Source organism: Chiloscyllium punctatum, chromosome 37, assembly GCF_047496795.1.
Source record: "Chiloscyllium punctatum isolate Juve2018m chromosome 37, sChiPun1.3, whole genome shotgun sequence".
In the NCBI taxonomy this organism is placed as follows: Eukaryota; Metazoa; Chordata; class Chondrichthyes; order Orectolobiformes; family Hemiscylliidae; genus Chiloscyllium; species Chiloscyllium punctatum.
In genome coordinates, this window is record NC_092775.1 from 44,402,723 (window position 1) to 44,417,625 (window position 14,903).

Sequence of the window (14,903 nt, forward strand, 5' to 3'; positions counted from 1 at the left end):
CCATGGTAGTCTAATGGAGAAGGTGAAGTCACAGTGTGCAGGGTGTTCTAGCTAGGTGGATAAAGAACTGGTTGAGCAACAGGAGACAGAGCAATAGTTGAAGGGAGTTTCTTGAAATGGAGAAAGGAGACTAGGGGTGTTCCACAGGATCAGTGCTGGGGCCACTATTGTTTGTGATATACATAAACAATCTGGAAGAGGGCATTGTTGGTCTGATCAGTAAGTTTTCAGATGACACGAAGATTGGTGGAGTAGCAGAAGGCATAGGGTGCTGTCAAAGAATACAGGAGGATATAGATGGACTGGAGAGTTGGGCAGAGAAGTGGAAGATGGAGTTCCAACCAGGCAAATGTGAGGTGATGCATTTTGGAAGGTCTAATTCTACAGCGAACTATACTGTAAACGGAAGAGCCTTGGGCAAAGTTGATGAGCAGAGAGATTTGGAATTCAGATCCATTGTACCCTGAAGGTGGCTGCACAGGTGGATAGAGTCGTCAAAAAGGCATATGGTATGTTTGCCTTCATCGGACAGGGTGTTGAGTATAAGAGCTGGCAGGTCATGTTAAAATTGTACAAAGCTTTGGTTGGGCTGCAATTAGAATACTGTGTACAGTTCTGGTCGCCACATTACCAAAACGATGTGGACGCTTTGGAGAGGGTGCAGAGAAGGTTTACAAGGATGTTGCCTGGGATGGAAGGTGCTAGCTATGGAAGTAGTTTAGGATTGTTTTCATTAGAAAAAAGGAGATTGAGGGGTACCTGATTATTGAGGTCTACAAAATCATGAAGAGTTTAGACAGGGTGGATGGAGATAAGCTTTGCCCCAGGATGAGGGATTCAGTAATGAGAGGTCATGGTGTTCAAGGTGAGAGGAGAAAGGTTTAAGGGGGGTACATGTGGAAAATACTTTACACAGAGGGTGGTATGTGCCTGGAATGCGTTGCCAGCAGAGGTAGTGGAGGCAGGCACGGTAGATTCATTTAAGGTGCATCTGGACAGATGCATGAGTAGGTGGGGAGCAGAGGGATACAGATCCTTAGGAATTAGGTGATAGGTTTAGACAGTGGATTTTGATTGGCACAGGCTTGCAGGGCTGTATGGCCCGTTCCTGTGCTGTAGATTTTCTTTTTCTTCATTCTAAAACATTAACTCTCTTGCTGTCTCTCTACACAGATGCTTCCAGACCTGCTGAGTTTCTTCTGAATTTTCTGTTTTATTACCTGCTATTCTTTTGTGTGAACAAAAGACACATTCCATGTATGTGATATTATTGTGTTTGAAATATGACTCAGGATTTAGAATGAAAGGGAATTCAAAATATTCAGAGTATTTGAAATGACTTTGCACTGGATTGGGCAGATCTTGGAGTTAAAAACATACTGCAAAGTTTTAGGATTCAGGATTCTGATTCTTACCATAGTCTCAAGATTAATTGATATATTTTAATTTCAGATGTTGCTAAATCAGATTTAGAAACAGATATATTTAAGTGATTTGAATTCCAAAGGGGGAGAAAAGGAAACTGAGAAGTTTGGAGAGATTTGATGATTAATCTAAAATCATCCAATAAAGCTACAGGGCTGAGAATCATGACCTAGATTTAAAGATTCAAGTTACTGGGTCAGAGTGACAATGTAACTTTAAAGCTAAAACACATTCACACATTATTCACAGATGGGGCAGTCATTTTTAAATTCCAAACTTCCATAGTAAAGTTGAAGCAGCTGCAATTCAAATGTGGTTAACACAGAAGGATCACAGTAGTTCAGAGAGCCCTGAGACCCACAGACTGCTAGCATGAAATGATTACTGTGTGTGGCCAACAATGTGTGCTTAAAAAGATTACCTTGAACATTGTTTGGTCCCAGATAATGATTTTAAAAACTAGTTTAAGCCAGGTCACAGAATCTGCAGCACTAAACTCCCATAGGAAAGGAATTGCTTTCGTTGAAGCAAAGGAGACAGAGAGGTACATGTCCCTCTGGAACCTTACCCTTTCCTGTTTCTCAGTTGGAGACCCAAACAGTTTAACATCTGATGAGAAGGGAAGGCCACTGCAGTGGATACGGTCTCAGTGTCTGGCTGTTGAGGGCAGTCTTGAATGAATCTTTTAATGGTGAGTTTTAGTGTGAATGCAGTGGAAGAATGTATGATATGTGAAACAGCAGTAACTAACAATTATGTGTTATGAAGGTGTAGAGGTGTACTGTACCTTTAAGAGAGTTGAAAAGCTAGCAGAACTACCTGACACAGTAAAGTGTTCTGAACAAGGTAACAACGTAACATTTGGTCGAACATCTAGAGTAGCCGGCTTGCCTGGAGACAAAAACAAATTCAAATTTGGTTAATCAGTTTAAATTATGCCCCAAGATACCAAACTCCAATCAAGTTTGAATTTAGAATTTTAACAATATTAAAATCAATGAAACGATCTGATGTTTTGAGGTATAAATATCAGACATTTTGAACAGTTATCCAGAGCAGCAAAGAGAACTGTCAAGTGACCAACAAATACAGGCTGCCTGCAGAAAAGCTCTCTCAGAAGGTACCTTTACCTATCAGCAACCTGTAAAATAGAATCCTTAAGAAGAAGAAAAGAAGACAGAGGGAAAATCTACAGAGGACACTCGGCAAGCTGACTGGTTTTGAAACGTAAATTTTTTTAAAAATCATAATCGGGATTGTTTTTATTGGACCATTATTATACGGGGAAGGTAAAAGATAGATTTAGAGAAAAGAGTTGTAAATAGTTGTTAGTTAATTATTCTCTGTTAGACTCAAAAAATGTTGTTAACTTTTACTTTAAAGAGTGACTTTTGGGATAGTTTTTTGCCTCTTGAATTTTAACAGATTATAGCACGTGGTGAATCTTTTCTGTGTTGCTGGTTTAAATTAGCAGATGGTTTTTCCTCGTGTCGTAACATATGGAAAAATCTAAGTCTAAGCATATGTATCCTTTACATCAGTTCTGAAAATATATTAATATAATCTAAACAATTACATAACACTTTTATAATCTGAATGTACACAATGAAATATCCAGCAATTATATTAAAATCTGAAAGTTAAATGTCAGGAAAGGGACAATGCCACTATTGTTTGTTCATTTTTTGTATAGTTTTCTTCCTTAATTGAAGTGTAATTTCTCCTGTCAATATTGCTACATGTGTTTAGGGTGGAGATACAGATAAGGGCACAAATAAAATAATTCAACAATTGTAATTTTGAGGTAAACCTGTCAATTTAAATTAAGGAAGAAGGTTCAAGATTGGTACTGGAGAATAATACTATGGAAGCAAATGGAGTTAAAGGTTGATTGGTCCCAGGACCTGATTGGTTACATCTTAGGATATTCAAGGAAGTAGCAGCGGAGATAGTGGATGTATAGGTAGTAGCTTTTCATGAATTCTTAACAGATGATCGGAACACTGCCAATGTAACACACTCATTCAAAAAGGGAGAGAACAAAAGAAAAGCAATGACAGGCTATTTATCTTAACGCCTATCATTAGTAAAATGTTAGAGTCTATTATCAAAGAGAATTTAGAAACACAAAAATATAATTAAGCAGAGTCAGCATGGCTTCAGGAGTAGAAAATCATACCTGACAAATCTTTTAGAAATTTTTATGGAAGTAACAAGCTGGATAGATAAAGTGGAAGCAGTAGATGTAATATATTTGGATTTCCGAATGGCATTCAATAAGATACCACGTGAATCTATTTAATAAAATAAGAACACGTAGTTTTTGGGGTAGTGTTTTAGCATGGATAGGGCATTGGCTATCTAATAGAAGACAGGGAATTGGGATATGGGATGCAATTTAAGAATGGCAACCTACAATCATGGAGTCCCACAGAGGTCAGTACTGTGAGGCCACATTCTTTGCAATTTACATTAACTTCAATGAGGAAAATGAATATACTATTGCCAAGTTTGCAGATGACACAGAGCAAGTGGGAAGGCAAGTGGCGAGAATGACAACGTTACAGAGGGATATAGACAGGTTGAGTAACTGGACAAAAATGATGGAAACACATGTAGAAGAATGACAAGTTATGCACTTCGGCAGGGAGAACAGAAGAGCTGAATATTATTTAAATAGAGAAAGACTGTAGAAAGCCCTTGTGCATGATTGCAAAATGTTAGCATTCAAGTTCAGCAGGTAATGGAGAAGGCAAAAGGAATTAATGCCTTTACTTCAAAGAGAATGGAGTATAAATATTGGGAAGTCTTGCTAAAACTATCCGAGGCACTAGTTAGAATGTTTTATATCATTGTATTCTAGATTCAAAGAACTCCAGATGCCAGAAATCTGAAACAAAATCAGAATTTCTGGAGAAACACAGCAGGTCTGGCAACATCTGTCGAGAGAAAGCAGAATGAATGTTTTGGGTTCAGTGATCCTTCATCAGGGTACAGTGATAATTTAAATGCATAAATCTGTAGAATACAACTATTAGTTTTGGTCTCTTTATCTAAGGAAATATATACTAGCATTGGAGGGAGGCAAGCGAAGGTTGACTAGAGTTATCCTAGGTATGGAGGGATTTTCCTATGAGGAGACCTTATTGAAACAGACAAGATTCTTAACAGGGTGGGTGCTGAAAGGTTGTTTTCCCTTTGTGGGTGAGTCTAGGAGCAGACACCATAATCTCAAACTCAGATTGCTCGTTGAGAACAGAGATGAGGAGGACTTTCTTCTCCCAGAGCACAGTGACTGGGTTGTTCGTTATGTTCAACGTTGAGGCAAACACATTTCTATTAGTAAGGGATCGACTGCCATCAGGAAAATGGAGTTGAGGCATATCAAATCAGCCATGATCTCATTGAATGGTGGAGCAGATTTGATGGGCTGAATGGCGTACTTATGGTCTGACATTTTATGGACTTAAGATGATTGAGAAAAATAAATGAACGTTCAAATCCTAACAAAAAAGTAACTTGTTTGCAAACCACCATTCATCTTAGCTGAACAGGCTTCCTAATACAAGTAGGGCTATTAGTTTGAGGATGAAATTACATAAAAGAAGCACATTCGTTTGTACTTTCTTTACATACTGAAACTCCTTTCATAGTGTTGAAAGGTATAAGCAAGGAACAGCAATTTAAACTGGTTATTCAATATCAAAAACATTGAAAGATACAACAAAAAAAGTGAATGATTTATACACTTAGCAAACAATTAATATCCAATATTAGTAGTTCAATGCACAGTGATTGCAGAATGCTTTAGTACAGTGACTGAGTTGTTTGTTATATTCAAGGTTGAGGCAAACACATTTCTATTAGTAAGGGATCGATTGTTGTCAGGAAAATGGAGTTGAGGCTTATCAAATCAGCCATGATCTCATTGAATGGTGGAGCAGATTTGATGGGCTGAATGGCCTACTTATTAAATGTTGGAAACACCAATTTAAAGTTGAAATGTGGAAATTAATCTTTTAATGGCAAGGTAGGAGACAGCTTTAACTCCCGCTCTGTTTGCCACACATTTCTCAGCCATGTTCCATCGCATACCCAGAAATAATGACACAGAAGTAAACATTAAATTCAAGACAGATGACAACATCTTCGACTGGCAAAGCTTTAAGCTCACACTCCTAAGTGAATGCTTGACTGAAGCTGAGTGCTCTTGTATCAGACTTGAGGATATACAGCTGTTTACTGATCACTTTATCCTAGTTTCAGAACACTTTGGTCTGACAATAAGACCAAATTGTAACTTTTGTAATTTTCGTACCTGGCCTGGTACTTCAAGGCCCCACAGTCATCATCAATAATGCATCCGTCTGTACAGAAAGGAGATTTTCCTATCTTGGCAGTATCCAATAACATTCTGCTGGATGGCAAAAATCAAGAATTGCCTGACAAAAGCAAGTTCATTGCTTGGCAAGCTTACTCACAGACTTTGGAAAGAACATGGAGTTTGTCAGAGAACAAAGACCAACATCTACCGTGCAATCTTCCTGCAACATCTCTTCATAGTGCAAGACTTGAACAATTTAGTGCATCATATAAAAGCAACAGGAAGCATTCCATTTTCAATGTCTTTACAACGTCAGATGGCAAAACAATGTTTGTAACACCGAGAATCTTGTAAATTAGGAGGAGAAAGCATTGGCTCATCAGAGCTCAACTTCACCGGATAGATCTTGTGGTTTGTATTGAAGATTAAATGCAAATATCAAAGAACTACAGATGCTAGAAATCAGAAACATTCTGAAAAAGGGTTCATGGACCAAAACCATAACTCTGATTTCTCTCTACAGATGCTGCCAGACCTGCTATGTTTTCCCATCAATTTTGGTTTTTGTTGTATTGAAGAATCCTGCAGATCAATGGCAGTATTCTACTACCAACTGAGCGTATTGATGTCCCAAACATAAATGTAAAGATATTCTGACAGCTAAGCTTGTTTGCAAGCTACCCAAATACGTACAATTAAACAAACTTGGACAGACTTGAATGGGAAAATGTGTCATCAAGTGCTTTCAACATTTGAGGAAGACAGAATCAAATGCCTTCAGGACAAGCAAATGTAGCAGAATTCCAAAGACAAGAATCATCACTAAAAATGGCTTCATAGGCAGTATTTGCAATCAATTATTCAAATCAGACACTTGACCTAATGTCACACATCAGTAGACCTTTATTCCTGATGAAGGGCTTTTGCCCGAAACGTCGATTTCGCTGCTCGTTGGATGCTGCCTGAACTGCTGTGCTCTTCCAGCATCACTAATCCAGTATTTGCTTTCCAGCATCTGCAATCATTGTTTTTACCTCATCAACATAGTCTGACACCAGTAGTCTCTTTCGCTGTATACACAACCAGCAAAACAACAGGAGAATCTATCACAACAATTGCTAGGGTATGAGGGGCAATTGACACATTCAAGGAATTAAAATAAGCGGGTATTGATAAAAATTGAAGATTGGGTGGTTATAGTGATTTTCAAGGAGACAGAAGAGGTGATGCCCAAGAAAACCACTAACATAAAGGCCAGGAAGGAAGGTCATTGCGAAGTCACAATTAGAAAGTAGTTGAATTTCTGCATGTGAGTAGCAGCATGCATTCAAATGAAGAATGTCATGGTTTTCTATAACATACAAGTTGAAAACAAGTTGAAAAAATTAACTGCAAATTCCATAAGATCAGGTTGTTAGAAAATGCAAAATTTATTCAAATGACTGTAACGCTAGATTTGAAACACATAATTGGGAAATTGGATAAAACTTTACGTAACTCCTGACTTGTGAATGCAGAATTGTGACACTGGTGCCCAAAGTCAAAAGCTGACTCAATCATTAACATCAGATGTTCTAATTTTAATCAGTTAAAAAAATCAAATGAATACTGCAAGAAAAAGGGGAATTGATTATATAAACTCGGACTAGGTTTTTTTTCTAATTCTTTGTGATGTTGTAAAATACACACATGGTGAAAAATAAAACTTGAGTTCAACTGACTGATTCTGTAGTCATGGCAGAGTGGTTAAGATGATGGACTTGAAAACAACTGGGGTTTTCTTATTCAAATCCTGCTGACTACTGTGGAGGTTGGAGGGCAGATAGGAAGGGAGTTTTTATCCCTCCTATTGGTTGAAGGCCAATCACAGGCGGTTTAGAGGGTACGTCAACAAAAATGTTGGGACAGCACTTTGTTTCGGTGGTTATCACTGTTGCCTCACAGCACCAGGGATTTGGGTTTGATTCCAGCCTCAGGAGACTTTCTATGTGGAGTTTCCCCACTTGCCCTGTGTTTATGTGGGTTTGCTCGCTCAGTCCAAAGATGTGCACTTTAGGTGGATTGGCCATGCTAAATTGTCCTCTAGTGTCCATGGATGTGTAGGTTAGGTGGATTAGCCATGATGAATGCAGAGTTACAGAGAGAGGGTGGGGATGCTGGGCCTGGGTGGGATGCTTTTTGGATGGTCGATGCAGACTCAAATGAATTCTTTCAGCACTGTAGGGATTCTATAACTTCAATGGAATAACTTATCTTTCTGGCAAACTAAAGGAATACAGTGAATTTTTTTAAAAAATTGTTAATTTCCATTACTTTTATTCTTATTCCCAGCACTTAATCATGTGTATTTATGTATAATTAAAAACCTTACGAATAACTTTCCACATTTAAGATCACAATCATTTCATCTTATTATTATATGTCTGAATGCAGCATGCGATACTGGATTGTATTTCCTGGGATTTAAAATTAATTTCAAGTAACATTGCTATCAGGCAGGCAGACAGACACACACACACACACACACACACACAAACAAACAGAACAACTTATTCATACAGTGAGCAATGTCAACAGCATGTCAACCAGGAGGTTATCTGGCCATCATCACATCGCAGTTCGTGAAAGCTTGCCACATGCAGATTAGGTGCCACTTTCACACAAAAGAATTACAAGGACTATCATTCTAGTTATTGATACAGTGAAAAACAACAACACAATCAGATATCATTAATTTTCACACCTAATCTGTATTGGTCAATGCATTGAGTTTGGGAGTTAGGATGTCATGTTGTGCTGTATAGGATATTAGTTCAGAATACTTTTGGAACAGTGTGTTCAAGTCTGGTCTCTCTGCTATAAGAAAGATGCTAAACTTGAAAGGATTCTGAAAAGGGATGTTGCTGGAGCTGGATAGTTTGAACTGTAGGGAGAGGCTGAAAAGACTGGGACTATTTTCACTGGAGTGTCAGAGGCTGAGGGTGACCTCACAGAGGTTTATAAATCATGAGGTGCATGGTTAGGATGAATAGCCAATGTCTTTTTCCTGGTGTAGGGAAGTCTTAAAAGTGGAGGGCATAGGTTTAAGGTGAGAGGTGAAAGATTTAAAAGGGATCCGATGGGCAACATTTTCATGCAGAGGGTGGTGTGTGTATGGAATAAGCTGCCAGAGGAGGTGATGGATGCTGGTACAATTACAACCTTTAAAAGGAATCTATATGGATATATGAATAGGAAGAGTTTAGAGGGAAATGGGCTAAGGGCTGGCAAATGGGACTAGATTAATTTAGGATATCCGGTCAACAAGGACAAGTTGGACCAAAGGGTCGGTTTCCATGCTGTACAACTCCATGACTTTATAAAAGATCCAAGGACAGTGGAATTGTAGTTTGAGCAGATCTGTAGGGCTAACTTACTGAAACAAATTCTGTATTTATTTTTCATCTACCCAATTCAGATTCTTTTTCATTTAGGCCTATTTATAGAGGAGAAAACTGTTTTGCTTCTTTTGAAAAATAATTCTTTAACAGCTTATTTAATGTTGTGTCCATACAATTCATCTAACAATCACAATTCTAGAAATCTGTCTTAACGTTCATATAGTCTATCATTCTATCATTTAACCTAATAATCCACAAGGCTTGTTCTTTCCTGTTGGAAAGGTTAACTCCACACCTATGTAGAGTTGTATGTCTGCAATGCTAAGGTAGCATTTTTTTCTAAAAAAGAAAGAGAAAGTTTAAGTGAATAAGTGCCCTGGATGACATTTTTTCTTCATAGTCGACACTTTCATTTAAGGTACTGGGATGGGTCAACCAAAAGACTTTCAACTGTGGATCTGGGTTTGAATTCAGTCTAGATCAATGAGATAAAAATCCCCTGGCTAGTGATTTGAAGTATTTGAGTTTCAATACTGTTGGATTTGGATCTTGACATAAAACAGGCTCACCTAGGATGGCCTGTATATAAAATGAAAAACCCAAAATCAACCTTCTTTGAACATAACATTACTTCAAAAAAAATTCAGGTGGTGATAACAGTATTATTCCAAATATTTTATTATGTTGCTAGTATGACTTTACTGTCTCAGTACTGTGGCTTGCTCAGAATCAATTTTGCCAGTCTTCTATCTGACAATCTTCTATTGAACAACTGCAAATACAAATTAATTTTCATACATCTGATACTTGTTTGAGAGACTTTGCAGTGCACACATTGGCTGCTGCATTTGCTTACATCACAGTGACTGTACCTCAAGAGAAGTATGCATTGATATTGTACTTTGATATAGTACTCTGGAATTTACCAATGGATGTAATTGGAATGTTAGATTCAAAGATGTGTCTGATACATTCCTATTCTACCCTTTCTTGTGAATGTACCTAGTCACAAATTAAGCACAAATGAAGGTGGCTTTCCATGGTCCTAGGAAAGAACCAAGTAGACAAAGAATAAACATTCAAATTTGTAGAAGAATTCAGTTTCAACTCATTTAACTATCACTCATGCACATTAGGCACATTATGTTCAAGAAGCTGAAGCTGGGAACACATTTAAATTTCTAAAGTGACATATTTCTTCGATTAAGGAATCTGATGTTGTTACAAATGGAGAATGAAGATCCTTTGTCAAGGGATAGGTTTGAAAGAGCTTTTCAAGGGGAGGACAGGTTAAAAGGTTTCAGGTGAGACTTTCAGAGCTTAGGGGGTTGGCAGCAGAATTTACAGCGACTAATGGTTGATGAGATGTAGATTACAGCGGATATCTTGAGTTGTAGAGTTGGAAAAGGTTATAGATATAGGAAGGGGCAAAGACAAGGAAGGATTTCTAACTGGGCAGGAAAAGGGAGAAGTTAAAATAAAGAACTGCAGATTCTGGAAATCTGATACAAAAACAGAAATTGATGGAGAAACTCAGCACGTTTGGCTGCATTTGTGGAGAGCAATGGAGTTGATGTTTCTAGTCCAGTGACCCTTCTTCAGAGTGGTTCTGAAGACTCACTGGATGTAAAACGTTAACTCGGTTTTTGTTAACGGGACAAAACAATTTAATAATTCTTTAGACCATCTTACAGGATGAGATCTTGGCACACTCTAGTTACAATGAGTTGTATTTATATAGCATTTTAACATAGTAACAAGATCCCAAAGGTTTCACAGGAGCAGTTTTAGAAGTCATTTTATGCTGAGGTACAAAAAGATGCCAGGTCAAACATTTGATCCAAGAGGCACGTTACCCACATTTATACCCAGAGCAACCAGTTGTTAAAACTAGGTAGACACTTAGATCAGCAAAAGTTTGGGGGAGCTAAAAACCAAACTAACAAACCACTTCAGTAAACAAAAAGACTTTGATAAGCAAATAAAAGCTCAATATCTACTGAAACACACAGATACTTAAAAACATATAGGCTTCTATGTATTTACACTGTAGCCTTTCCCAAAATTTCATAGTATATTCCTCATTCTGTTAATGTGGCAGTTTTAGAAATTCGAACATCTAATACGATTCCAAAGCTGTGAATCAGTAAATAGTATCAAAGAATATCATTGAATGTAACTCATTCTATTGTAATGACAATTACACACAGAATAAACCAGAAAGGAATACACAGCATCATATTATAATGTGTACCCTGCCTCTTGTAATGTGCATTTCTTCCAGCATATAAGCTGTGGAAAGTGTATAACAGTGATCAAGAACAATCAGAATGATAATAATCTCCTTCAAATTAAATTTGCAATTATCAATATTGAAATATTATTCATGCTTCGGCATAAAAATTATTTTGAAAATTACCTTTGTGTGTTTGGGAGGGATGGTGGGTGTTGCTGAGGCTGAAGGTTCATCTCAGGCACCCAGTATTCTTGCACCAGCCCTGTTTAGGTCCTAACATTGACTTTTTGAACTTGTGTCCAGATATTGTACATCTCTGACCAAACGCTGAAGGAAATTTCAGACTACAGTAGATTCCCAGGGTCTACAGGGGAAACTCATGCACAAAACACAGAAATTGAGTGTGCAATGCAGCAGGTTCTCAGGAAGGCAAATGCAATGCTATTCCTTATTTCAAAAGGTTGGGGTAGAAGACGGGGGAGTCTCATTACTGTACAAGGTGCTGATGACACCACATATATAGAGTGCTGTGAGCAGTTTTGGGAAAGATATACAGTAGAACTTCGATTATCTGAACATCAATTATCTGAATTTCAGACTATCTGAACAAGATGTAAAGGTCCTTTAAAAATGGCATTAGGCATTCAGTTATCAATTAAGCAGCATTATGGCATGTATTGCCAGATAACCAAGAAATGTTCGATAATCGGCACTCATAAATTACAGTTTGATTATGATAGATCAGTTATCCGTTAAACAGCATTATAGTGTGCATTGCTGGATAACAGAGTAATGTTCAGATAACCAGCACTCATAAATTACCGCTTGTTTCCGGTTACCTGAACGATCAATTATCCGAACAAAATACTCCCTGCTCGTTTCATTCAGATAACTGACGTCCTACTGTAATTTTGTTGGAGGCAGTTTAGAGAAAGTTCACTAGGATGGATGGATTGTTTTACGAGCAAAGGCTAAACAGGTTGGGACTGTACTCACCTGAGTTTAGAAGGAGAGATGATCTCAGTGAAATAGACAGGGTTCTTAAAAGGTAAATGCTGAGATGATGTTTCCCCACGTGGGAGAGTCTAAGAGTAGAGTGCATAGTTCAGAATAAGAGGATGCTGCCTGAGCTGCTGTGCTTTTCCAGCACCACTCTAATCTAGACTCTGGTTTCCAGCATCTGCAGTCCTTGTTTTTACCCAGAATAAGAGGGTGCCGATTTAACACTGAGAAAAGGAGGAATTTATTTTGCAAACTTCTTACTACAGAGAGCTGAGAGGGCAGAGTCATTGTGTAGTTTTAAGGCTGAGATAGATTCTTGATCAATAGGGGAGTTAAGGGTTATGGGGAAAAGGTAGGAAAATGGACTTGAGGAATATCAGATCAGTCGTGATCAAACTGAATGGCCTTTTCCTGATGGCCTTATATGAATGCAAGTTTTTCTTTCTGCCTAGTTTATTTTAATAACATGTACACAAGAGAAAACCGGGACACGTGGGAGATTTGCCAATAAAATTACTTACAGTTCATTTGCAAAGTTCTCAACGACTTTCACGTAGTTGGTGGGAACCAAACCCTCGGCGGAACCGGTGGATTTCTGTGCAAACAGATAGTCCCCTTCATCTCGGAGGACTCTCAGTTTCTCGCCCTGCTTCAAGGACAGCTCTTCTGGCGACCTGGCCTGGAAATCATACAGTGCGGTGTAGACAAGTCCGGGTTTGCGAGGCGCCACTGGGGTTGGGTTTAAGGCGGACAGTTTGGAGTCCACCAAGGGACCCGAGATAACAGCGACCTGACGCCGAGCTGGAGGGGAGGTCGCGGGCGGAGGTTCGGGCCAAAGGCGGTCCCAGAGCACCCGCAGACACGGGAGGCAGCTCCGCAAGGTCTTTTCCATCACAATCCGTCAGCAGCTTTTCCCGGTGCACTTCTCCAGTTCCATGCAATTGCTCTGAAATGTTTTGCTGGGGCTTGAAAGAGGGAGAGAGAGAGGGGCAGAAAACAAACTGGAATAAGAACCCACTCATCCAGACGCGGTGCTTTCACCTTGGACTAAAACCACATTGAAGTACATTTGCTGGATTTTTAGGGGGATGGTTTACTTCCTGCAGGTACATTTCAGGTGGAACCAGTTTTCAAATGTCAGCGACAAGTATGCGGAAACCGCTCCAATCACTGCAAATCAGGTTCACTCTCAAACTGTATCCCTTAGCACTGACATTAACTTTCCGCAGATTTAAAAAAAATACACGTTTTGGAGTGGCTGTAATATAAAGCTCCAAATTCAGGGCCAATGGAAGTAGAAATAACAGTGGATGCCTTCAGCAGACCGAAAGTAAAATAGAAAACAGTACATGAGGGAAGAGCTGAAATTTCCTTTAAGAAATACTCAAGCGTCTCCCCTCAGTATTGAGATCCGTCTGCTTTTCTTTTCTGTCGGGGTTTTGGAGCATTTTCCCACTTTATTAATTCCTCAAGCTGCCCTTTCGACCTGTGTATCCTCTACCTTTCAATCTATTCACGCTGTGCCTTTCATCCTTTGATTCCCGTCATTGTGTTACCTGCTGCTGTGACACATTCAGATCGCTTAAACTGAACTATCAACATCCTATTTTCAGAATTAAATTTGGATTACTATTCCTCAAAATACTAATTTAAACAAATAATGGAAATCAAAAACAATGACTTAGACTGTTAAATTTGCATTTTATTATTTTAGAATACATATCATTGCTCAAAGGCTCAGATCTTATGTGTTCCATGATCTTTGTCTTCATCACCTCTGACTTTAAAAAGTTACTGGTAGGTGTTAAGTACAATTTCTGCAGAATAGCATTATGCCTCCTTCAATCCAAAAAGGCTTAAAATGTCTTTAGAAATAGCATACTGAATCTGGGCTGTAACAATGTAGCGGTCATAATTATTTACATGACTTATTTCAACAATCTCAGTTGCTTTTTAATTCTATCTTTATAACTTTCTTCGTTACAAATAACTTAGTTCCACACCCAAATATAATTTTAATTTATCTCTGCACTGATGGTGGAATCAGCCAGTACAGGCATGTCTCTCCTGTTGCAAAAGAAAAGGTATGTAATGCCACCTTGAAAAAACTAGTCTAAATTAATGCATGACTTCATTCAGGGATACAGTTGAAGAGCATTACTCTTCACATGTCCTAAAACAGAGAAGGATTAAGGCTTGACCAGAATGGTCACTATGAGAGGATAATTTGATTGCAACGTAAATCAAAACTTGTAAAGTGGATTTTAAAAAAGAATTCACATCAAATACTGAAGACTCTGAAATGTCTAACTGCAGCAGCAAGCTCAAGCAAAGCACAATTATTTATGGTTGTTAAGAAGGCATACAGTGTATTAGCTTTAATTGGTAGAGGGATTGAGTGTCAGAACTATGAGGTCATATTGCAGCTGTACAAAGCTCTGGTGTGGCCGCACTTGGAGTGTTGCGTACTGTTCTGATCGTTGCATTATGGAACCATTAGAAAGATTGCAGGGGTAATTTACCAGGATGTTGCCTG

At 38.5% G+C, this 14,903-nt stretch overlaps 1 protein-coding gene across 1 annotated transcript in view; it reads right to left on the bottom strand.

The window, feature by feature from the left end:
* Positions 1-13,745, bottom strand: part of LOC140463061 (tyrosine-protein kinase Srms-like) — a 70,807-nt gene extending 57,062 nt beyond the window's left edge. The window contains exon 1 of the mRNA XM_072556719.1: positions 12,889-13,745. Within this exon, the coding sequence (XP_072412820.1) occupies positions 12,889-13,259 (371 nt within the window). The 5' untranslated portion in view covers positions 13,260-13,745. The remainder of the gene's footprint in view (positions 1-12,888) is intronic.
* Between the last annotated feature and the right edge of the window lie 1,158 nt (positions 13,746-14,903).